At 44.1% G+C, this 25,673-nt stretch overlaps 2 protein-coding genes and 1 long non-coding RNA gene across 9 annotated transcripts; 2 read left to right on the top strand and 1 right to left on the bottom strand.

The window, feature by feature from the left end:
- Positions 1 to 1,126: 1,126 nt before the first annotated feature.
- Positions 1,127 to 11,117, bottom strand: LOC124677541. 7 transcript variants are annotated; one of them, XR_006994087.1, is made up of 13 exons: positions 10,607 to 11,116; positions 10,039 to 10,220; positions 9,273 to 9,420; positions 8,851 to 9,171; positions 7,950 to 8,053; positions 7,196 to 7,418; positions 5,369 to 5,544; positions 5,178 to 5,265; positions 5,036 to 5,093; positions 4,400 to 4,624; positions 3,100 to 3,213; positions 2,811 to 3,011; positions 1,127 to 1,462 (listed from the first exon to the last, which is right to left on the bottom strand). It is a non-coding gene; the product is annotated as an uncharacterized LOC124677541 (long non-coding RNA). The 7 variants fall into 7 exon arrangements; XR_006994089.1 differs by having other exon boundaries at positions 2,811 to 2,946; positions 3,047 to 3,213; positions 4,400 to 5,093; positions 10,607 to 11,117; XR_006994088.1 differs by having other exon boundaries at positions 2,811 to 2,946; positions 4,400 to 5,093; positions 10,607 to 11,117.
- Positions 11,118 to 17,526: 6,409 nt separating this feature from the next.
- Positions 17,527 to 20,798, top strand: LOC124677540. The gene is made up of 6 exons (XM_047213526.1): positions 17,527 to 17,632; positions 18,436 to 18,545; positions 18,735 to 18,902; positions 19,082 to 19,219; positions 19,843 to 19,903; positions 20,483 to 20,798. The coding sequence occupies exons 4-6, from the start codon at positions 19,088 to 19,090 to the stop codon at positions 20,722 to 20,724; spliced, it is 435 nt and encodes a 144-aa protein (XP_047069482.1). The 5' UTR covers positions 17,527 to 17,632; positions 18,436 to 18,545; positions 18,735 to 18,902; positions 19,082 to 19,087; the 3' UTR covers positions 20,725 to 20,798.
- A 2,194-nt stretch (positions 20,799 to 22,992) lies between these two features.
- Positions 22,993 to 23,500, top strand: LOC124671268 (anthocyanidin reductase ((2S)-flavan-3-ol-forming)-like). Its single transcript, XM_047207658.1, has one exon. The coding sequence runs from the start codon at positions 22,993 to 22,995 to the stop codon at positions 23,368 to 23,370; it is 378 nt and encodes a 125-aa protein (XP_047063614.1). The 3' UTR covers positions 23,371 to 23,500.
- Positions 23,501 to 25,673: the final 2,173 nt, after the last annotated feature.

The following is a 25,673-nucleotide window of genomic DNA, read 5'->3' as shown; positions in this document are numbered from 1 at the left end:
CTGGCCGGAATCATGGGATAATTTATTGCCTAAATTTATAGCTTTGTTAGTCAAACTAGCAACACCCGTGATCCGTGAGAGACGATAATATAATATTCTTTTATTTTATTCTGTTGTTCAGGGCGCATGGAATGGAATGAGGAGCCTACGGCGGATCTGACATGCTTTGTTTCCTCTCATCAAGGCAATACACACAGGAGAATAGGAGATGCCTTTTTTTTTCTCATATGCTACACCATGGTTTTTCTAGCTACACCCTCCTCCGTAACACCTATAATAATAATGTAATAAACTACTGGTTGTTCCCACTTTTGTTTTGTTTACTCATGTAACTTGATTTTCCATTAATGAAATACGTGGTTACTCTCAAACAAAAAATGTAATAAAACATTTGGAATGGTACCACATCAAGCTCCGCCAGATCGCCTCCTTAATTCTGGACATGAATGTTCACCCATATAGTAGTAGTAGTAATACACGTATCCATCAGCTGGCAACAATACGGATTTGCAACAAGATTAAGGGTCCCGCTTCGGTGGTACACTTAATAATAATGCAATATTTATAGAGGAAATCAAATGAGCACATATTCGCACTCTTACCAAGTTATTTGCAAAAGGAGAATGATCCAACTAATAATTACCAGAGAGAAACAGTTTAATCTCGCATTGATGATTTTAGTGTCGAGATAAATAAGCTTTTAGTTGAGGCTTATTTGTCTCCCTTGGTTGACGGGCAGCTTTGTGGACATCCACCAGGCCAGTCGATTTACATATGAGCAGAGCAGCAACGATTACGGTACATACACCCTACAGGTCTTCAAACAAGATAGCCAGGGCGACAATTCATATGTTCTTGATGAACCAAACACGAGATTGATCCAATGAGATTTATAGAAAGACTATTGACACAAGAAGAAACCGCATACAAGTGTAGTGCACTGAAGCATGCAGAATATCAAGTGCTTATTACATCTACCAAACCTTGAGATGTTCATATTGTCTCTATGAACCAAACACGCTTCAAGATAAGCATGTACTATAGTCTTTTTTATGGAAAGCATCAGGAGGGAACCATAGACTATCTCCAACGCTTTAAGGAAGAAACATCAGGCACCCCGCACGAATTAACTTGAAACATTGTCAAATACTAGTATTTTATGTATCAAACACAATTCATGGACTAAGACAACTTGACAGAGCTAGTTTAGCTTGCCAACATACAAAAGAAACATATCTACATGTAGCTTATAAACCTAAAATTATGGAGCCAATGCATCAGGTCTAGGACATCAAATAAGCTAGGGAAGCATTTGACCTAACCGACTGCAAGCAACATCACAAACAAAAGCATGTCCGGCCAGCCTGTTCCGGCGTCCAGCTCAAGTTCGCACCTTCAAGAGGGGCACGCCAACGTGCTACTCCATCGCCTCCGACCGCCACCGGCTCACCTCCTTTGTCACCTGCACAACAACAGACCAAAGAAAGTAACACCTCCGCATTAGGCAACTGAACGTGCATAAACAAAGATGGCAAACTGAAATTGCAGGAAGGTAGCACTAGCTCTAGCCAAGAACGACAACAAGAAAAAACTATAACCTCTACAAATAATGTAAAGGCCATATCAGAGCTACACGTCATAATAACTATCTACATGTAAATGTAGATATCTAAAAGGGAAATCATATGCAACTCAATGGATGGCAACTAGACATGTAATGAAATGTAATGAAACAGCGGAATGGTAGCACTAGTTCTAGGCTTCTAGCTAAGAGTGAACCCTGATTGCTTTTCATATATTCATCTCTTGAAAGGTACAAACAGATGGTTCTAATGGATCACACCGACTATATAGTTTCTCCTAACAGTGGAAGAGTAATACTTGGTAAAGAAGGATGAAGGAAACAAAACTCAAATGGGACTGTTGCCACTGTCAAGTATTTAGTGGAAATATCCCATCCAGACCTACAGAATATCAATTAAAGGTTTCCTTTCCTGGAACAACTCAACGTCTATTCAAGCACCCAAAGGATATACAGTATGCTTCTGCTGCATAAAAAACTAACAAGGCACGAGTACCAAACATACCATCCAAGTTGAGAGGAACGAGACACAGATTAGTGCGTATATGATGCCAGGGATATAACCAAAAGTAGCAAGCAGATGCAAAACTTCATATGTTCTAAGATATATATAAAAGGAAGATCAATATTGATGGTGGTATGCTAAAACAATGCATCATCAATACACTCCAGATGTCTAAAATGATCAAGGAAAAACATATGAAGTTTAAAAGAGCTCAACATCTGGTGGGGAATAAATCTCGTTGCTAGGATAAGTTGTGGTAAGAAATGAATTACTAGAGCACATTCTGCCAACTCAGTACACGGTGGGTTAAATTAATCGCTGAATCACACCCATAATGACAAAGCCATATCATCCATAAAAATGAAGAAACCCCTGGCCATGCATCATGTATTGATGTAACAATATTAGGTGTCAAAAATTAGAACTATAAAGAGGGGACCCAACAGCCAACACATGATATATTATTTAAATAACAAGGGAATTGCACCATAAAGGAAGCGGACGAACTATTTAAGGGAAATTGTAAAAAATGAATTACTAGAGCACATTCTGGCAACTCAGTACACGTGTCAAAAGTTACTTTCTTTGGTCTGTTGTTGTGAAGGTGTCAAAAGTTAGAACTATAAAGAGGGGACACAACAGCCAACACATAATCTATCATTTAAAATAGCAAGTGAATTGCAGTATAAAGGAAGCGGAAGAATTATTTAAGGTAAATTGTACCCTCTGGAAGAGCCAGTGATCTCAAGGTCACCAAATGCTGACATCGGGACCGGGAGCTCCTCCAGCTCCAGGCATACCACCACCCATTCCTCCAGCGAAGCCAGGCATTCCACCTGGCGTGCCTCCTGAGAAGCCCCTGGAAGATGCATCTCTAGATGAGCGGCTTCACAACTGCTCCTTATTAGCCTTGTTATAATCGTACTGTTGAAAGCAGATGACATGAATTCAGATCTGACCATGAAAAACGGAATGCTCCTAACAGGAGCCGGAATTTTGGTAAGAAAATAACCTCTGCCTCGACATGCCGACGAAGCTGGTCACGCTCTAATTTCTTTTCTTCTGTCTACTGTAAACTTTCATACTTCCTGCGGTGCTCCACAATATTTTGTGGATTCGGCTACACCTACAAGATCACCAACATCACAATCATATAAAAACATGAAAATTACATACATAGAGATTTAACATAGCTACTGAATTAACTCGACCTTCATAGCTATTGAATCAACATAAAACCGAATTGAAAGTAAGGCAACCAGAATAAAGCAACCAAGATAAAGCCAAATGATGTGCTAAATCATGCCCACGATAAAGCCAAATCAGCCATAAAAACGGAACTTGGCAATGCATCAGGTAGTGAGATAAATATGGCACATGTCAAAAGGTATAAATACAAAAGGGCAATCAATAGGTGGCCAAGCACATCATATTAACAACCTCTTCCGTTCTCTCTAAAACGAACAACAGAACATAAATCGCCATACAACTATACTATCAACGCATTTAGGAAGGACTACTATACTATGAACACATTTAGCACGTTGCATTCAAACTTGATTTACATATTCAAAAAGAAATGAGATAAACTTAAGAGAATAGTCCAAGTCATGTTCAGAACTCACAATTAACAAGTACATGGGAGAGAAAAACATTCAGAGACTGTTCCATGTCCAAGTCTTCCTTTACCTAATTTGAAAGAGAAACGAGTCACTTTAAGATTAGAAGTGGCCCCTCCTGTTTCCCAGCCAATCAACACAAACAGATAATGTGGAGGGAGAAACAGTAACCAATAATGCCAGAGGCCAAACTAAATTGTCTTAGGACCAAGCAGAGGAAAAATTCTAACCAAATTCGAAGTGTCAAACCATAATCAAAAGTAGGACTTAAGGCCAACTAAATTAGAAGTGGGCTCAGTTTAATTTTTTTGAATGTTGTGAGTTTTCCTTTGTATTAGTAAACATCACAGAAGCCACCAAGTACAGTAACAAAGCTCGATCGGAAACAGAGAAGGAACATGTCAGAATTCTTTCTATGCAAAAAAAGTAGGAAACTGCTCAATTTAATACTCATGTACTGCAAATCATTTTAGTAAGCATTTCCCAGCAAAGCAAGAAAAACGCCACCGCTGCCTCCAAAATTTGAGGAAACTGAAATTACAAAAATAAAAGGAACTGGACGAACTAGATTTTTTATTCTAAGAACGTGAATCGCTTAATTCAATATATAGTTAGAACTATAAAGATGGCACACAACATCCAGCAAATCACATTATTTATAATAACAAGGGAGCTATTTGAGGGAAATCATACCATCTTGAAGAGCCTCCATGACCTCAGGGTCAGCAAATGCTGTCATGTAGTGGCCAAGTGCTTACATTCAGGATATTACTGGTATCCAGATGTACCACCACCAATTCCTCCAGGAAACCCAAAAATTCCACCAGTTGTGCCTCCTGGGAAGCTCCATCTTCAGATGAGTGGCTTGACAATTGCTCCTTCTCGGCTAGTAGGAACACAGGTTTTTCCTTTTTGCAGCTACCAACACAATGTAGGCAGGATCCAGATGAAGATAACTAGCTAGAGAGGTCCCAGATGAATACAAAATATTATGGATGCAACAAATGCTTCATATGCCATCGTGCGCACAAGGTACTTGCTCAAACATATCATCCCCTGACTTATTTGAATTGCACTTTACTGATTCTAACTTACCCATTAATTGGCTACAATTTACAGGCCCCCATATATATAAGTTGGATATACTAAGCCAAATCAGCCATAAAAATGAAGAAACACGTGACCATGCATCATGTACTAACTACACAAGATGTCAAAAAAGTTAGAACTATAAAGAGGGTATCCAACAGCCAGCCTATCATATTTTTTTACAATAACAAGGGAATTGCACCATAAAAGAAGCGGGCAACTATTTGAGGGAAGCCATACCATCTTGAAGAGCCGACATGACCGCATGATCACCAAATGCTATCATCAGGTCAGGTTCCTTTACAACAACAAAAAGTCAAATTAGTTGCATAAAGGAAGATATGCAGTGGCCAAGCGATTATATTCAGGATAACATCCATACCGATAGTACCGGGAGAACCTCCACCTCGAAGTATACCACCACACATTCCTCCAGCGAAGCCAGATATTCCACCTTGCGTGAGAAGCCCCTGGAAGATGCAACTATAGGTGAGCGGCTTGACAGTTTCTCCTTGTTCTTGGTATTCTTATAATCCGACTGTTGAAAACACATGGCATGAATTCCGATCTGACCGTGAAAAATAGTACACCCAGAATGCTACTACCAGGAGTGGGAATTTTAGTACGAAAATAGCATGTGCCTCAACACGCAGACAAAGCCGGACACGCTCAAGTTTATTTTCTTCTGTCTAACGTAGCCTTTCATACTTCCTGTGGTGCTCCAAAAGCTTTTGTGCATTCGGCTACACCTGCAAGGTCACAAACATCACAATCATATAAAAACATGCAATTTACATACATAGAGTCTGAACATAGCTACTTATTCAATACTCCACTTTCGTAGCTACTGAATCAATATAAAACCGAATTGAAAGTAAGACATAAACCAGAATAAAGCAACCAAGATAAAGCCAAATCACGTGCTAAATCAAGCCCATGATAAAGCCAAATCAGCCATAAAAAAATCGTCCATAGAAAATAAAACCTGGCTATGCATCAAGTACCAAGATAACTATGCCGTGTGTCAAAAGTCATAATGGCCATGCAAGCACATCATATTAGTAGCTTCTTCTGTTCTCTAAGAAGAACAACAGAATGCAAATCGGCATACAACTACAGTATCAACACATTTAGGAAGGACTGAAAAAAATACTTAGAATACAAGGATGTTGCATTCAAATTTGATTTATATGCATTGAAAAAGAAATGAGATAAACTTATCAACACAATATGCAAATTGTAGCTGAAGCACCAGTATGACACCCAAAATGCACTACGTTTTTCCCCTATAGATCGGACCAAATTTCCTAAAATCACACGCAAATATTCATGCTTTATACATATTTTATCCTGGTTATCAAACACACCACACATGATAAATGTCCCAGTGACTAGTATCCATCCAACAACCACCAAACTGCACAAAAAAACAGGAAAATGAGCAATACCCACAGATTGTGCCACCCGTGGTTGCCTTGCTGCCAATAAAAGGAAGAGGAAACAAGATGGAATCACTTCTCAGGATACTTGTTACAATCAAGCCCTATCGGAGTTGAGATAATAGTATATAACATGTGGACAAGAAAATGTCATTTTAGCTGCAAACTAGCTTAACACTGCTTACTTGCTTCGATCACACACACACTGGTACACAATACAAGAAATTAATACTTGCATCATGGGGGGTACTTCTACTTGCTGCTATATCCATCACACTAGTACTACTAAGCATTTACAAAAATGGCTAGAAATATACCACAACATCCATTCATCGTCGCAAGAATCACTGAACCTATAAATTGACACAGCTACTTGTGAAAATGAAAGGATGTTTTTTCTCTAGCACGGACCATACATTGACACAGCTATTGAATATAGAAATCCATGAGAATTTACCTTTAACATAATGCAGAACTGGCGCACCTCAGCAAAGCGGCCGTTTATATATCACTTCTCGCTATATATAGTAATTAGGGAAACTAAACAAAACAACCATGCAATAAAAACAAGAAGTCACAGTGTCATTTCTACCATGTATATGTCCTGACAAGAAATTCTTTAAACCATCCATAAAATTGTAATGCTAAATTTTATGGAGCATCCATAGAAGGAAGCGATCTCCGGAGATTCCACTAACAAAGTACAAACAAGGTTGTAAACTGTAAAGCAACAACGTGGCTTTAAATTATATGGTTGTATACAAATATGAGAGGAAACCAAAGAGAACCACAGCAAATTGTGCTATTTCATTGTTCACAAATGATGGAGAAACAGGCGTACTCCTGAACGGGGCCATTTCCAAAGTATAGACTAATCATGCACCAAATCATTGACAGGCGACACTTGAGTTTTAAAATCACGGAGCACATGCAGGAGAAAGGAGGAGAAGAAGATTCACACCTAAACCATGCAGCCAGGGCAGAGGCGAAGCAGGAAGTAGGCGAAGCCGAGGTCCATCCAGGACTAACGGAAAGCTCAGTAGGCCACGACTCACAACGCCGGAGACGTAAGTTACATCATGGATGTGGGTTCCTCACTGAATCTCTCCAGCTTGGGTTTTGGAAAGAGGATCTTCTAAAGACATCGTGCATCTCCCAACAATGCCGTGTTAAGCATAGGTCCCCTATCAACACAAGCATAACAATTGTGAGAACTAGCACAACGTTCTGAAAAATGGTTCCTGGCCATCGTTGATGTTTTCCATCAACACGAGAGAAGAGATAGGTCAAAGCTTTATGCCTCCAAAGTATGTCAACAGAAGAATCAATACACCCGATGTCAACTTTAATGGACGCCTAATGGTGAGGAACAAAGAAAATTCATCCTTGTAATCACAAGGGGGACCATTAAGCATATTACCAAGAGCACAATTACCAGCATGAGGCTCTACAAAAAAAAACACAAAAGTAAGTTTTCTTTGTTCTAGAAGAAGGTCACAGGTTCCAATCATAGTGAAGTGCTCCAATTTAAACATAGTGAAGTGCTCCAATTTATGCATCCAGTATCCCGTTTAAACTAAAGCAAGGTCTAGAAGAAGGTCACATGTTCCAATCGTACAACACTAAAAGCTGTGCAAGATCATGCCATTTTAAAAATAGCCAGCGTCCTGCAACTCTGTTCAGTGTATGGATAGAGAGAATGCAAGATGTCTCACCTTTCTCGTGGCCTTGTTGTTGGTGAAGACGGAGCCGAGGCATTGTGAAAGCCTTCGTGGGGACGAGGGTGCCCAGTCGCCACAGGGTGGATGGCAACCCCAAGCTGCGTGTGGCAAAGAAGATGATTAGCTCGGCAACATAATAATAATAATAAATGGCACCACCAACCCAATACCAGAAAAATGTTGCAAAATTTAGAAATAAAGCCCATTATACACAAAAATAGCTAGAAAATTGTAAGTTTATTTGCGAGCACTTCAATATTTGACAAAAATAGACGGCTCAAGAAGACACTATACATAACATAGTATCATGTCCATAAATATATAAACAGTTTACCAATGGACAATTACAATAACACACAACACACAAGAGATTCTCCAAGCAGATGAAAACTCAAGTAAAGTTGGTCAAATATAGTCAAATTCGTGTGATGTCTTGTCAAATTTACAAGATTCTCCAACACACTTATCTAAACTAGATTTACGTGATATTTGGTCAAACTTTCTCTGTCAAAGTTTAAGAAGACACCTAGATACATAAAATAGTATCATGTCCATAAATAAATAATCAGTTTACCATATACAATTAGCAAACCACAAAACACACCAGACATCCTCCAAGTAGATGAAAATGTTATTCTGAGAAACAATAAGTAAACTCTGCATATATGCCATCAGGTCCATAGTGTGACCAAAGAAATGACCCATTTTAGTTTGAAAATCCAGTGTCATTTCATACCAGGACTACAAACTTGTCCACTGCTATGAAAACCTCTAATAAGCAAACACACAGAAGATACCATGTCCCCTACTACAGTCTGCCCTGCCTATTAGTATCAGTTTTAAGGGACAATTTTCAAGCATACAACAGAATTAAGCGCAACAGTAAGTCAATCACCTTCAGACGACCTTGGCTCATCAACTAGGCCAGGGCGGGGTTGCAAGTAGGAGGGCACATGGTGCAGCGACAGTGTCAGCGCCAAGATCATGGTTGTGGTTGGCACCCGCTGATTGACTGCTCAATATATCCGTCTCCCACCAACAGAACACCCATACAACTGTTGCCATCAAACTCTAGGTTGGCGGTAGATGCCGACTTGGAGACGGGAATGCGGCCGGAGGCGGAGACATCCACGATACCCATATGTACTTGCGGATGGTGCAGACTTCAATGGCACCGGCGAGGGTCCCAGGGTTGCAGCTTGTTGGCCAGCTACATCTGATGAAAATAAGCATGGCCACAAGTATGTTTATAACATAAATGAAGATGTTCATGGTTGTGTCCAGTCCATCCTAAGGAAGAAAAACAAACAAGCATACCTACTGTGGGGCAGGGGTAATTTGCACGCCTCCCAGCTGTCAGTCTAGGCGGCGGAGAGGCCCGAGCACTAGGGTGTGCAGCGTGGTGTCAACGCTAGCATGAGCGGCACTGTGGTTGCCACCAGCTGATGAGCTGCTCCTGCTCAATCTGCTTACAACAAAATGTAAATAGGGCTTAATCAAACAATGTAATGTGCACCTCTGGATCACACCAGAACAGGCAACGTTTTCACACAGTAGCTAGAGACTTAGAACAGAAATATTATATCTTGACTGAAACTGATCATATTTGAGTGCAAATGCACACTCTCTGCATACATAATCACATGAGCCATTGGCACTTATATGTACACAGCAAGCCAAGGAAAAAAACACATTAATTATACGCAAAGCTAGCTAGAAGACTGCAAGTTTATCTGCAAACACTTAAGTACACAAAATATACAGTTTGAGAAGATACCTAGATACATAACATAGTATCATGCCCCTAAACATATAAGCAGTATACCATGGACAATTATCAAAACACAAAAAAACACCGAACATTCTCCAAGTAGATGAAAACTGATTAAAAGCTAACACCCCAATAATCCCTAGAGTTGTAATTAAGCTGAACCATATAATTGAGTTACTATACAAGTTTCTCTGATATTCCTGATGACTACTCAATTTTAATTACAGATTCAATGAGACCTGGTTCTCTGAATGCACATGTCGTTCTTAAATGTGAACACCAGACGGTCCAGACCTGGTTCTCTGAATTCACCTGGTTGGTTTCAGGTTGAACTCGTGGCGCTTGCAGACGGTCCAGGCCCCAAGGACGCCGGGGTCCATCAAGGTCCCAGGGCCAGAGCTTGTTGGCGGCCACATCGCTCCGTCATGGTCCAGCTGCCGTGCCGCGGTGCTCCCTGGTTGATATGCAGTACATGTGGATCAAATGACATCCCCCTGCGATCAAAACAGAAATTCAGGGCCACGCAAGAACACAGAAAAGGGCACTGATCTATTGAAGAGACAAAATTTTGAGAGATGAATTCAACAGTAGGATCAATTTTCAGTTATTATATATAAAAGCACCAATAACACATCCCATGCTTTTTTAGTCGAATTTTCAGACAATGACACGTAGAATTGGTACTTATACTCATTGTAAAAGTTAACTGATATCTATAACCATATATGGAAGATTGCACATGAAAAAGGAGCATCTTTATGTATATCCAAAACAACTGTGTGGCCGGCAAGATCGTGATCCATCATCAATTACACATCGCGGCCTGAAATCTCGCGTTTTTAGGTCTGCTCAGGGAGAGGGATTCGCATGAGAAGCTTACAGCGAATACGGGTGAGCTTGAGGCGGATGGATCGGAGCCGTGGACGAGGGCCTCCATCTCCCGCGCTGGCTGGAGCCTCGGCCACTGCTGCTTGTCCATGTCGATCAGGGAGTCGATGGATCCCAAGCCAGGGAGGCCAGATCGCGCATGGTGGTCGGAGAAGAGGAGGATGCCGGCAAGCGGCGGGTGGGCCAGAAGCAGGCTGTCGTCGTCGTTGATGTCGGAGGTGAGCAGCAGGTCGGCCTCCATGTCCCCGGACCGGACCACCAACGAGGAGGGGGCATACTTTCACATAGGAGGTCGGGGAGAAGGAGCAGATGCCAAGCAAGTGCATTCTGGTTCGTCGTCGACGCCGGCCGGCAGGGGAGCCCTAGGGTTTGCGACTGGGGGCGCGGGAGTGCGGCGGCTGTAGGGGAATCGACCTGTGAGAAGGAGGCGGCGCAGGGTAGCTGGCGAGCAGCGAGGATGGGATCCGGTGAGGGGCGAGGCTGAGTTGGGTGGCGGCGGCGGCGGCGAGAAATAGCACTACTGGGAAGAAAATTTCCAGAAAAATGAAAGAGAGGCGATCTGATTCGGGCTGATCCCATTTTGTGTGAAGGATGGAGATAGAGAGAGAGAGCGCGCAGCGGCATCAGTCAGCCTAATTTTAGCTCCTCCACCATTCCAGCCACAGACAGCGCCATCAGCCAGCCCAATTTTTACTCCGAAATATGCGAAATTTTGGCGGGCTGTGTAATATCTCATCCTAACATTTCGGTTTGGCGCCACCTAACTTATCACCGATATTTCTGCCCGTGATATGCGGCATATCAATCGAATGCGCTGCGCAGCATGCTCGTTCCGTTGGAACTCCGATCTAGCAAAAGAATCGAGCTAGCTAGCATGCCTACATGACAGATAGTTAATTTACTTGGTCTTCAACTCTTCTAGTACAGTAGATCACTCAACGCAAAGCCACCAATCGAGTTCCTTTCTTTTTTCTCTTTACACACGAGTAATTCAGCTAACTACAGTAACTAGCTAGGCCTCTAAATTGAGTTAGCTCATCTGAATATATATAATCAGATTGCCTACACACGTGTATATCTCCAAGTTTAATAGTCGGGCTTGACACCTACCTCGGTCTTTTGATGCTGCCACCTACAAGGGTGGGCCAAAACGGTTCCACGATTTGGCCAAATTTAATTTATTTCATTTTTTTCAATAAAGTAGAAGTGGGAATTTTTTTTTAAATAAAATGAAATACTCCCACTAACCGGTTTGAAACATTTTTCACCGGTTTCATTTTTGCGCACCCCTAGCCACCTCTTACGATGAGCATGACCAAGCCGGAGACGTCGCAATTATGTGAAAAGTGTGGGCATGATGCGGCTCGTCAATGGAAACTCCATCAAAAAGTGACAACACTTGTCAATGGTGACCTCTTAGGGTGTGTTCGGTTCTAGAATTAGGAGGAATGGAATGGGACGGTTCCGCACCTAACACTCATTCTCGTGTTCGGTTGGGTAGAAGGAACGGAACCAACAAGTTCCTCGGAATGAAATATACGTGGAATCTGGAGGAACGAGGTGCTAACCACCGAGCGGATGAAAAGAAAAAAAAACATCGCGCTAACCATCCAGCACAGCCATCACGCGCGACATCGCATGCCCACGACGGCGGCCCAATACGGCTAGCGGTGGCGGCGGCGCAGGACGGCCAGCACGGTCAGCGGCGGTGGCGCACGCCCGCAACAGCGGCCAAGCACGCGCGGCGACGAAACGGCACGCCCAGCGGCGTCGGCCCAGCACGTGCAGCGGCGCCCGTGATGGCTCAGGATGGCCAGCACGCGTGGCAGCCGAGCACGCGCGGCAGCGCAGGACGGCTAACACGGCAATCAGCGGCGGCGCACGCCCGCAATGGCGGCCAAGCTCGCGCGGCGGCAAAACAGGACGGCCAGCGGCGTTGGCCCAGTACGTGCGGTGGCGCCCGACGGCCAGCACAAGCGGCTCTCGGCGACCACGCGCGGCGGCTCCCGGCGGCTAGCACCCGTGGCAGGGCCAGGCACGCGCATCTCCCGTCGGCAAGCTCGCGAGGCGGCGAGGCCTGGCAGCCGCGCCCCCTCGGCGGCGACGCACGGCGGCTCTTGGCGGCCAGCACCCGCGACGGGGCTAGGCACGCGCAGCTCCCAGCGGCCAGCATGTGGCGGAGGCGACGCGAAGGAAGCCCGGGCGATGGCGCGAAGGACGCGTGAAGGCAGCAAGCGGGCGATTGTTGCTAGCTATCCATCAGATTAACCTAAGCTCAAATTATTAGCATTTTAACCATGCTTATGGCTATTCCGTTCCGTCTCAATTCCTCCAACCGAACACAATATGGAACCATTCGGTTCCTCGTTCCTTTCCGAACCGAACACAGGGTCGGAACCGTCCCATGACCTCGGGACGGAACCATTCCATTCCATACCTTCTTGTTCTGAAACCGAACACACCCTTAGGGAGCCCGCATGCTACACAATGCATGGCTAACACATAATCTAATGATACCCACAACGTTGAAATCACGCGGAGATCCATAGTGGTGTGGCGGGCGGTGCTCCAACCAATAAGTCGTGGAACAAGGAGTTGAACTCGTATGCGATGTAGGATCCCGTAGTGAGAATGACGTGACAAAACCGGCGGGTTGGTGGAGACGAGCAGCTGAGAGCTATACTTCTGTGAGTTCCGGCCCATTGAGGACACTACGTCGGGAGGCGAGACGGCGTGTATATCCCTTTGACAACCCACGTCCATGTCCTTTGTTAGAGGGGAAAATGCGGCGGGGCATCATTGTTTCATGTATGATAAAGGTGTTGTTCATGTATCGTCAACATAACCTTCATGTGAATAAATGTCCATCGATGCTAAAATTAAATGTCTCACATTTATGTATTCATTTCAAGTTGAAAAGATTTGGAATAAAAAACATTTAAATTGTTCATGCATTTGCCAACAAAAAGTAAATGAAATTGAAAAATCTATGTGTATCCTTATTTGAGGTGATCTCACAAGGATTAGCTAGGTACAAGGATTAGCTAGGGACGAAGTATATGCGCACGAGTGCAACATGGAGACTTCTGCCACCGCCGTCCATATATACAGAAGCACATTCATCGTGGAAATGAGGTCAAGCCACTACACAAAATCACCATCGTAGACTCCATAGCAATGAAGCATAAATCCAATATACAAAACTCGTCGGTGCATCTATAAGCCCCTTGCCAATGTGGAAGTCCTCCTCGTTGGAAGTTCCCTCACGGTCAAATATGCTACTCCTTTACAAGCGTGAGTACTATTTTACAAGCGTCATGCCTAGAGAAAACCTAGACATCCTTGGCATTTGTCGTTTCCATAATCATGCTTGTACCATTTATAATTACCGTTGCCTCCACCATTGCCATCTTGTCCAACCGATCTGACTATCTTTTTGCCACCAACACTTATATTCCACCTCACTGGTCCCACCTACCCTAGCCACCACCACCCCGACACATGCAATGATAGGTGGTCTTGAACCCCTAGCATAAAATAAGGGTGAGCGATGACACATGGAATGTTAGGTGTTCTTAGACTCACCCAGATGGTTCTATCAGTTTCTACCGTGCATGCGACATCTACCACACTGTCTACCACGTCTTCGGCAACGCTGCCATCCTATTCCTAGAATGCACCCTCTACAGTCCGCTCTAGATGGCTAGCAAGCTAGAGCAACACCGTGATGATGCAAGGATGCACCTACCCGATCTACAACACGACACCACTATGCAGGGAAGCTCCATCGTGGTCGCACTGGAGCTCGATATCAACATGTCCTTTGCCACGACTAACTACCTTGGGCAACCGTGGAAGCTATACTCACGCACAGTGGTCATCGGTCCTCGCGCTACCAACTCCTATGGCGATGATGACAAAGCTAGAGACATGACATAGGTTGTTTCCCTAGTAGACATAGCGCTCGTGTGCTCCTTCAACGAGTGGCAACACGTATCGATGGTGACCCCTTTAGAGAGGCTACAGGCTAGGCAATGCATGGCTAGCACATAATCTAATGATTCTCATAATGATGAGATCATGGAGAGATCCAAAGTGGTGTGGTAGTCGGTGATCCATAGTATTAGATGTTTTACTAGCACATAGAAGCACTCGACCCCTGCCTCTGACTAGCATGACATGGGTGGCGTCGTGGGCCTCGAGCTCATAGACACTTTGGCTACCGCAACCTCACCAATCAAATAGACACATGCGTAATGAGTGTTTGATTTTTATGACTGGAAAAATATGAATCAAAATTTTAGTAAATAAAAATTCTTACGATCCATAATACTTGTTGCCGAATGGCTACGGAGGGAGTACTTTAAATAAGCACCTTAATTGCTTCGTTCTGACACCTCACGATTGGATACGTCTCAATAATACCGCCATTGCTATTGATGGCGTGATCACGGTCATCTCCACCAACACGTTCACCTAGAACACCTCCCACCCTCGTAGGTGTGGCCCCTTTGGCAGAGTCACATTGTCCCATCTATACATTATAGTAGAGTGTAATTATTGTAAGAACGGCGGTCGTCCGTGTATAGGAAGTTCCCTCGAGGTCAATTCCGCTACTATTCTACAAGCGTCATGCATAGATTAAACCTAGCCATCCTTGTTCTTTGTGGTCGCCACAATCATGCTTGTACCATTTGTAATTACCACTGCTTCCACCATTGCCATCCGACCTAACCCATCTGACTATCTTCTTGTCATCGACAATTCTATTCCACCTCATCGGCCCAACCGGACCTAACCGTCACCACCCAAACACATGGAATGACATGTGATCTCGGACCCATAGCATAAAATGAGGTTGTGTGAGGACACGTGCGGAATGCTAGGTGATCTCGGACGCGCGCGGATGGCTGTATTAGTTTCTGATGGTGGGCGTATAAATAACAAGAACTATGGTTTTGAGTTTTGTTTCTAGAAAAATTCCATGACCCTCTAAAATCAAGGAAACCGCGGAAATTATTTTAGAGTTATTCTATCATAATTGAATTGTGACCAAATTATTCTAGATTTGAATTTTATGTGAAAGTCCAAGATAATTATGTTGCCTAACTCAACGAGGTTAGTCCAAAATTTTGTACCATGTGTGGTAGCTTGATAGTTAGGCAGAGGAGAGCAGGTACCTCGATGTAAATATAAGTGACTAGAGGCTTACGGAAATGGGCGGGAAGAGGTAAGCCGAAGTAAAATAAAATACAGTAGCTCGCTGTAAATAATCGTGCCATTAGCGAATTGGGCCAAAGTTCTGCCGGTAGGCCTTGTTGGCGTCAGGCGTTGGGTAATCAATCAAGTCCTGGCCATCTTCTCAAAAAAAAAAAAAAAATCAAGTCCTGGCCACAACCCTAATCCCATTTCCCCTCCCAAACCGAAGCGCTAACCACCAAAATTCATTCAAAGGCCGCCGCCGCCGCCGCCGCCGCTCCTCCCTCGCCGGCTGCGCCCCCTCCACCGCCGCCCCTCCTCCCTGCGCCACCCCCTCCTCCCGTCTTCCGCTCCCGCAGTAGATCGACAACCATAGCCCCAGCGTCGGCCACGAGAAAGGCGGCGCAACCCGGACCACGGCGTCGCGGCCTGCCTGATCGCCGGCGCTCGCGTGCACCCATGCGCGCGGCCCCGTCGATCTGGCCGGACTTCGTCGCAGCTTGGCCGATGCAGTGCTGCGGTCTTCCACGCCGGCGAGCTGTCTCCGGTCACCAGGACGCGCGGGCCTCCAAGTCGCGAGCTGCGGAAGGCCGTCGTCCTCCACGCGCTGCAAGGAGGGCGTCTCCTTGGAGGAGTGGAACGGCGCTGTTCGGTGGTCTCCCCCAGGCCCGCCATTCCGCCAGCAGCTGCTCACCGGACTCCTCCGCCGTCCATGTCCCCGACGGCCGGCGTCCTCGCTGGAGTCCGCGTACCAGAGACTTGTGCAGGAGGCCTCCACGTCGTGGAGGATCAAATCAAAGGTCGAATTTTTTTTCTGTATGTCATCAGCTTAAGGGCATCCATTAGGGTCCTCTGTAATTAGGATGCACACCTATGTTTAGCAGATTAGGCCTGTCTAGTGTTCGGTAACCAAACCAAGATGCATGAACAAGGAAAACGTAGCTACTTTAGCAGTATTGATGTTAATTTCCATAGCCTTGCCGTGATAATTATGAGCTCTATTTTATTACTGTGCTGATATCTAGCCTCATTTTAATTTCCAGGTTGCTGGGAGTCTGTCCGTGGCCGAGTGATGTCATTGCAAGGAACTGAAGGAGGGTGGCTGGCTGCAGAGGCGTCCATGGCGTGCAGGAGCTTGCCCGAATCCTCATTCTCCTCTGTCAGCCCCTGATGCAATCCCCTCGCAAACAGAGGCGCTAACCACCAATTCATTGAAAGGCTGCAGCCGCTCCTCCCTCGCTTGCGTCCCCTCCGCCGCCGTCCCGTCTCCTCCAACCCCGAGCCTCATCACCTGCGCCATCACCACCTCCCTACGACCCCACTTCCTCCCGTCGTCCTCCACGCGCTGCAAGGAGGATGTCTCCTTGGAGGAGGGGAATGGACCAGATACTTGGTGCAGGAGGCCTCTACGTCGTGGAGGATTAAAGGTCGATTTTTTTTCTCCTGAGCTTAAGGCCTCCATTAGACTCCTCTGTAATTAGGATGCACACCTGTGTTTAGCAGCATTAGGCCTGTTTAGTGTTCAGTAATCAAACCAAGATGCATGAAAAAAAGAAAAAAAATAGCTACATTAGCAGTATTGATGTTAATTTCCAATGCATTGCCGTGAGAATATGAGCTCTGTTTTATTATGGTGCTGATATCTGGCCTCATTTTAGTTTCAGGCTTGCTGGGCGTCTTTGCCTGGCCAGTGATGCCATTGCAAGGAACTGAAGGAGGTGGGTTCAGAGGCGTCCACGGTGTGCAGGAGCTTGTCCAAGGTCCGCCTTGGCTACCTGGACGCTGCCGTTTCCTGAGATCATCGACATCAGCAACAAAGGTCAATTTTTTTTTCTTTGGCCGCCTATGGTTTTGGAAGTGATTATTTTGATTGTTGTTGAGGTATTATGCCAATCGTTGGTGTGTGGTACAACATGTCGATATATTGTGTAAGACCCTGAGCTTCATTTACTTGTTGCCGTACCTTTGTTCTGCCAATTCATAATTCATTGCATATAGAAATAGAATTTTTAACCTGCTTTACTATTCAGGTAAATGAGACTGTCTGGTCACTTATTGCATTTGTTTAAATGCAAATTAGTGCAATTGTTTCTTGCATATAGCGCAGATATTTTAGAGGCAAGAATCTCTGCATTTTTATGATTAGCATTGGAAATTGCTGATTTTTTATGTTTCTGCAATTGTTGTTGATCTGGCCATAACATTCTGCACTATACCCTGCTACATTCTTATTTGAAAATGGGATAGAGGCGACTACTCTTTGGTGATGCACATTGCTGAGTCAATGTGGTTCTGGGCCCCAACTTCCTGCTTATGATTAAACTCATATGCATGATCTTGTTCTGTTTATATTAATGCAATGGTATGATGAGTTGGAAGATATACATGAATGCGATTTCAACTACTAACTAGCACATTCAGTAATAACTCAATGTTTTTGTGCAACCCTTAAGCATCTTTATGATATATTTCTGTTATTTATGGCAGGAGGCATCTTAATTTATTTTGAACGTAATTTTGACAGAAATGCCTGTTTGTGTTGCTTACCTAGCTATTAAGATTTCATACTTATTCGATACTTCCCTCAGCATATACTTAACTTCCTTTTTTCTGCCTTTTCAGATTGGTTGGCTACATCTTTCTTCGAGCTGCTGCCTGTTATCGATTTTGTTGGACAGCTTCAAAACGCCGACATCCACTTGACTTCACTCGCAGATGCTGAACGTGTCAAGGTATACTTTGCTAATACTTTGTCTCATTATCGTTGTATCCTTCTGCTTTGATTGGAAAGAGCTAGTTTGGCCATACATGCCTTTATGTGAAAAGTTTTCAATTGTCAAATATTGGAAGCTATTCATGTTCATGCCATGTTTGTATATGATATGTTCAGTTCTTAATTTGAAGTATCTTGCTTTATGCAGGCAGTGACACGGGAAGAGGCATTTGAGCTGTGCAAGGACATCAGAGGCAGCCAGCCAACCCGGAAGAGTGGGAAGGCAGCTGCAGCAAATGAAGACATTGTACCACTCTGCCGGCGGCCACAACTCCGACCTGGTGCTAACGGCCACCTCCCCAACAAGCTACTGCTGGTGAGCTCCCTCTTCCCCTCCTGCAATCTATTCTTGCTAAAAATTGTCTCTTTTTTCGACTTCAATGTATAGATTGCAACTTGTTTCAGTCAATGAAAATTTGTTGTGCATTGGCAGTTGATGTGTAGGAAATAGTATGTGTTCAATTGTTTTAATTGCTTCCTGTTTGATATGCGTAGGCAGCGATGAAAATCATGCATAATTTTCAGGTTCAAAGCATGTTGGAGGATGAGATGAAGGGCGAAACCGGGAGGAGGAGGCGGCGCGGTGGTGAACATCATAAGCGACATCTAGAAGCGCAGCGTGAAGGCGCTCAGGTGGCTGTGAATGGACTAGTGTACTGATTGCGATAGTTCCAGTGTACAGAGCTTCCATTTGTTCTTCTAGTCTAGATTTAATGAATGAATTGATTCTACTCCCTTTGATCCAAATTAGTTGTCGCAGGTTCGCTGAACCTAGACAGATTTTAGGCAACATTTTACCTTGATATGCGACAATTAATTTGGATCAGAGGAAGTAGATTAAGTGCATGGGTTGGTTCAGATTGGTTGGACAATAGTTCAAATGCCCCCCCTAAATCTTATTTTTGTTGCTGGCCTATTGCCATTTGACAAGAATTCTCCATGTTTGAAGTGTTGTTTTTTGTTCATTGACAACATGATGTTCTTATCTGAAGATTGAGATAGGTCTGATGCACGTTGTTCTGTCATACTTGAACTTTTGCTTAGAATATCATCCCTTATTATTTTGCTGCACGCAAATGGTGTGTAGTGTGATTCCAGTTATGCTTAAGTTGTGAACAATAGGTTCTTAATTGTCGAATATTGTATGCTTATACGTTGTGTACATGTGTGTTTCATTAGCTGCTGTTATTTGGAGTCTTGTATAAATATCAGTGTTTGCGTTTTGTTGACCTGACCGTGCTTTGTTCCTGTTGGAGGATAACGAGGAGGATGAACCAATGGCAGTGGTGACCTTGGTCTTTGACTCCATGTGTTTAGGTAAGATTCTTGTTTCCTCTCTGTGATTTTGTAGTCTTGTGTACACAGTTGATCATCTTGCATCTCCACATGCCCATTGCTGGCCTGGAGTCTCCAGTTGCGTGTTACATTTTTTTTTATGGTCTAGTCGTATCACGGTAGTTGTTGTTATGGTGTGTATTCAAGTTGAAGGAGCTTTATTGAAGCTGTGGATTTCAATTTCGTTGCTTTGCTACAACCAATCAATCAGATAGGAAGAGCTGTTGCTAGGATTCGGTGCAACTTGAGGAATTTTTTGGGTTGATTTCTGGTAAACATACTAGTCGTGCTGGACTGTGTGTTTGAATGCATCTAGAGGTAGGTGTGCTGGTATATGTGCACTTTTACTGTTTCTGCTACAGTATATGAATTGCGGTCTGGATGTCCAACAAAAAAATGGCAAAGGCCATGGCCAATTTTCGTCCACCATTGAGGATTAAAATTGAAGAATTGGTTAGTTAGCGGAACTAGCATTTTAGTGCTTTTGATTTCTTAAAGAAAGTAGAAGAAGAATGAATCGTGAACGCCCCTGGTTTTTCAGTCTCGGTTAACTCGCAGCAGTTTGTTGGTTTGTGCAGGTGCAGGCAGATGCAGCAAGCAGTGACATGGTAAAGCTCCGTCAGCGGCGCGGCTACTGTGTTGGCCGAGAACCAGTTGGGTTCCTTTTGCTGTCATATTCATCATCCAGTAGTAGTAGCTCGAGGATTTGTGGCTGTAATATTATTCATCATCAGAGGAGAGTTTGCTGTAGTACTAATAGCAACTGTGTGTTCCGTCTGGTGGGAGTTGCGTCGTGGCGGTAAATCTTTACTTGTTGGATCAGACTGTGTGTTTTAAATGTCTCGTGGAGTTGCAGATGAGCACTAGTAGTATTTAATTGTCTCGTGGAGTTGTGGAAGTCAGGAATACGCGGGAGAGGTCTGGCCAAATATTTGAACTGCTGAATTAAGCGTTAGTTATAGACAAGAGTAGAACACTTATTTTTGAGTGGAGGTAGTAGGTTTTGAGAGAGTAGGATTATATGTCTAGATTAGTCAGGATGTTATCGATCAGTGGGTATTATTTATATGTTTAGAGATGTAGTACTTCTTCCGATCCATATTACTTGATGCTAAAATAGATGTATCTACAATTAAAATGTATCTGGATACATTTCAGAAACTCAATTCGGCTCCCGGGTGCGTATGATCCCTCTACCATAAAAACATATTTCCAAGTGTTAAAAAATTTTGACAAAAAAATTTACATGTACATCTCCATAATATATGTGTATTCGTCAAGTTTCACGAAAAAATAATATTTTTTGTAGTCTAAGCGAAAAAGAGAAAATTTATCTTGTGGCAAGTCTTTGTTTCAGCACCGAATTTTGTCTTTTTTACACATGCCACATGACATGTCGATTTTTCATGAAACGACTTTGTAAGCGCGTAGCACATGAAGATGTACGCGCGAAATTTTTGTTTCAATTTTTTTAACATTTTAAAATGTGTTTAACATGTATTTCAAAATAAAGGGAGCATATGCTCCCATGTGCCAAAACATCACTCCCGATACATTTATATTAGCATCAAGTATTATGAATCGGAGGGAGGAGGGAGTAGTATGTTTTTAGGTGGCACGTCCATAATTTAGGAGCGGTGGACGGGCGAGCAATTTGCAAAGGTAGCTTGGCTCGTTCTTTCCTTTGGATCAAGCGGAGCTTTTAATGGTCGCTCATTTCGTGGTATTTAATGCTCTCAAAATAATTTGGTGGTATTTAATTCAGCTCCGTCGGTAAAGAAGAGTGAAATGCATCAATAGTCCCAGAAGTTACTGATGATGTCTAAAACGGTCCTGGGACTCAGAGAATGTACCACTACAGTCCTGAAAGTTGTTATGAATGTTCACATACGGTCCTAAATACGTATACCAATGAAGTGGAAATGTAGTGAACCCACGACAGCGCACCAGGGTGGACCCAGGATGGCCACGTGTCCTGTCGAACATTTCTAATCGGCGCAAATTCCATTTGGAAATCTAAATCGAGCGATATATGTTCTCTCACGGAGTGGAAGCGCGCACTTGGTTGGTGATCGAAGGAGAAGATAGCAGGACGTGCGGTCATCGGCGAGCATCGTTACCGGCAGGGGTGGCGCGTCTTGGAGGCCATCCAGGGTCCTGGCCCGGTCTTATCTAGATACAAAACACTAATTACATGTTAAATAGCACACGTATTTGGCCGTTGTTGGCTTAGTTTGCTTCATCTGGCCCATCCTACAAAAGTTGGGATAAAATCGATGGATTGATTCAGTGGGCGAGCGGGTATGCAAGGAAGGATGGGCGGTGGCAACCCAGACATGCATCTTTCTTCGGCGCGCGCAGCAAGGATGGATACAACCGTTCTCAAAAAAAAAAAAAAAAAAAAGGATGGATACAACCGAAGGGCCCGCGCAGGGATTCAACCGACCGGGCTTCGGGTTGTTGGCACGGAGGAAGCTTGCTCGGCACGTCCATCCCGTTCTGCGTCCGCGGGCTCGCTTCTCACGCGTGCGCGGCTTGGTTAGCTGAGGATCGGCCGTACGTGAGGACCCGACACCATCGGATAAATCGTGACGCAATAAGAAGCGCGTGGTCCTGACATCGTCGGTGGCGTCCGTCTCCGCCCGTCCTCTGCTGCAAGGCGACGGCCATGTCCTGGACGAGGAGTCCTGGTCCGACGTCGACTTCCTCAGAGCCAATGCGACCGGTCACTGGGTACGCACATCCACATGTTCAGTCGATTATCTCTGTGCGGCTAAACCATGACACGATTTTGAGTATGAAACGTTTCAGGGGTACCCTGTGTCGAAGGTGCTTCTGGAGAAGGCGGCGTGCGCGTTCGCGCAGGAGAGCGGCATCAGCCTGGTCACCGTGTGCCCCGTCGTCGTGGTGGGCGCGGCGCCGGCCGTGAAGGTCCACACCAGCGTCCCCGACGTCCTCTCCCCACTATCCGGTGAGCGCTGAAACAAATTTAATATGCAGTGATAAAACAATCTGAACCTTCAGCGTACGCCTCAACGGTCTCGAGCGATGAGCAGCGTGTGTCTGACGAAATGATTTCAGGCGACGAAGCCAAGATCCGCATCCTGCAGCAGATCGAAACGGTGTCCGGCTCGATCTCGTTGGTCCACGTCGACGACCTCTGCCGCGCCGAGGTGTTCCTCGCCGAGAAGGAGGCGCCGGCGGCGGAGCGGTACATCTGCTGCAGCCTCAGCACCACCGCCGGCGTGCTCGCCCGCTTCGTCTCCGTCAAGTACTCGCAGTACAAAGTCAGGACCGACCGGTTCAGTGGTTCCCCCGAGAAGCCGAGAGTGTGCATGTCGTCGGCGAAGCTCGTCGCGGAAGGGTTCGAGTACAAGTACAAGACCCTCGACGAGATATACGATGATGTCGTCGAGTACGGCAGGGCCTTGGGAATCCTTCCGTACTGATTGATACGTGAACGCGACGAGGCACTCCATCTATCTCCAGATCTCACGATCAAGTGAGATGCGCTTGCAATAAGTCTAGCCTCCTCCTAAGTACAAGTATGCTGGAATGGGGACATACTGACCGCATTTCCAATAATCTTATATGGCTATTTTTTTTTCTCGATAAAAGGCGCTTTCATTACTTTAGAAAAGTATTACACCCAGTCTCTGCATAACATGATGCACACAGCCGCACACACACACACCAAAGTACCAGTCTTGTTACAATAGCTGAAATAACAAAATAAGGACGCCCGGCGCGGGAGGCTCTATCCGTAGATTACGCCGCCATCCATGTTGGGAAAAAATATCCTTCGCCACATCTTCCAATCGTGTAGATACTCCATAAAGAGGTCGCGACTCTCTGCTCGTTGAAGCAAAGACCACGAACGGAGCAAAGCGGTGGACCGGTAGATAACCTGCAAACAAGAAGAGTTAATATCATGGAAAATCTTGTCATTTCTACATAGCCATAGCGACCAAATAATAGCGATCGCCCCCACCCGAATAAAAGTTTTGAACCTACGCTCCACCCCATTGAGCCAGCTACCAAAAAGATGCGCAACGCTCCGAGGTGGGTACAAGGTAGAACCTATTGGGTTATTGAGCATATAGATCTCGCAAATTGACATTGGAAAAAAGGTGATTGATAGTCTCATCATGAAGACAAAAAACACACTTTTTACTACCTTGCCAACTACGTTTCACAAGATTATCCTTAGTAAGAATGACCCCTCTACGAAGATACCAGGCAAAGACCTTCGTCTTTAAAGGAATCTTCATAGACCAGTTTTTTTCGTTATTTTCAACTGGCGTATCGGATTGAATCAATGCATTATACATTGAATCAACAGAGAATTTACCATTCTCTTTAAGATTCCATCGAACCACATCAGACCCATGCGACAACTAGACCCTCTCAAGTCGTTGAAGTAGCGTATTCCAAGATGCAAGTCTTGGACCTATTAGGTCATGTCTGAATGCCATCTGCTAATGGTGAATTTTGCATTACCGTTGCAATGGTATCAGAACTTGTGGCGTACAATACTATATAAGGCTGGATACTGTTCCCGAAGGGTAGTGTTGCCTAACCACTTATCTTCCTAGAAACGTATCTGAGATCCATCCTTGATAGAGAAAGATGTATATGGGAAGAAGAATTTCTTCGTCGCCATAAGTCCAGCCCAGAGATGTGAGTCACCAGGTTTCCAAAAGACCTGGGAAAAGGCCTTCGAGCCTACATACTTTCTTTTGAGAATTGTTTGCCATATACCTTCTTCTGAAAGAAGCTTGAATAACCATTTTCCAAGGAGGGCACGGTTCTTGACCTGAAGATCATGAATCCCAAGTCCTCCCTGGTCTTTTTGACGGCGAACTACATTCCATTTAGCCAACCGATATTTCTTTTTCTCACTATCTTCTTGCCAAAAGAATCTAGATCGAAAATAGTCCAATCGTTTCAAGACCCCTTTAGGCAACTGGAAGAAGAAAATCATATACAGTACCATATTGCTTATACGGCTATATGAAACTCGCTCCGTATCAAAGTATAAGACATATAAATTTAATGAAAAGTACACATTATCTATGTGTTTTATTAAAATTATAAACACAAATATGCATATCTAGGATACAATATGCATATCAACAGATCTACCATGAAATATAGTGATATGGTGTGCTTATTAACTATTGTAGATGTCAATATTTTTCTTCGCATTTTTCATCAAACTTTGCAAAACTTAACTTTTGAATAAATTTATATGTCTCATATTTTGTAATGAGGTTGTAAGAGATAGTCGTGATAGTATGAACGTTCAAATATTCCTTTTGTGGTTTCTTTAGAGTAAACAACTGTCACTTTATTGATCATAATGTTTACAGAAACACAAAATCATCTATATTTTTCTAGTATACATAATTTCAGTACTTTGACCCAATCTTTTTTTTTAACGTTTGCTATAAAGCCCCAGCATTCTCTGAAGTTTAAGTCACCTCCGTTCTATATCTGACAAAGCGAACCTAGAAATATTATTTTTCTGTATCTAACTATAGCCATTGCATGGAAGAAAGAAGTATGCTCATCCACCCATTTTTTCCACCTTATGGTATATATGGATTACCATACATCCTTCTTGCAAGCTGTGAAGTGCGGATACCTGCCTTTGATAATACTCTGAAAACTCGCATCAATCATCAAAATGATTATATATGTTGCAATTTGCAACCGTAGTATTGATGACCCACAAATATAGGGGGTGTAT

The sequence above is a fragment of the Lolium rigidum genome, chromosome 7, assembly GCF_022539505.1.
Source record: "Lolium rigidum isolate FL_2022 chromosome 7, APGP_CSIRO_Lrig_0.1, whole genome shotgun sequence".
Lineage (NCBI taxonomy): Eukaryota > Viridiplantae > Streptophyta > Magnoliopsida > Poales > Poaceae > Lolium > Lolium rigidum.
The sequence above is the reverse complement of the archived record's forward strand: the minus strand, read 5'-3'. Positions and strand labels throughout refer to the sequence as shown.

What these genes read in the sequence shown, in the direction of transcription:
- LOC124671268 (XM_047207658.1), top strand. Translation starts at nt 22,993, where the DNA reads ATGATTTCAGGCGACGAAGCCAAGATCCGCATCCTGCAGCAGATCGAA.
- LOC124677540 (XM_047213526.1), top strand. Translation starts at nt 19,088, where the DNA reads ATGAAAATCATGCATAATTTTCAGGTTCAAAGCATGTTGGAGGATGAG. An exon ending in CGCAGCGTGAAGGCGCTCAG is followed by an intron (nt 19,220 to 19,842) that starts GTGGCTGTGAAT and finishes TTCCTGTTGGAG; the next exon opens with GATAACGAGGAGGATGAACC. An exon ending in CTTTGACTCCATGTGTTTAG is followed by an intron (nt 19,904 to 20,482) that starts GTAAGATTCTTG and finishes AACTCGCAGCAG; the next exon opens with TTTGTTGGTTTGTGCAGGTG.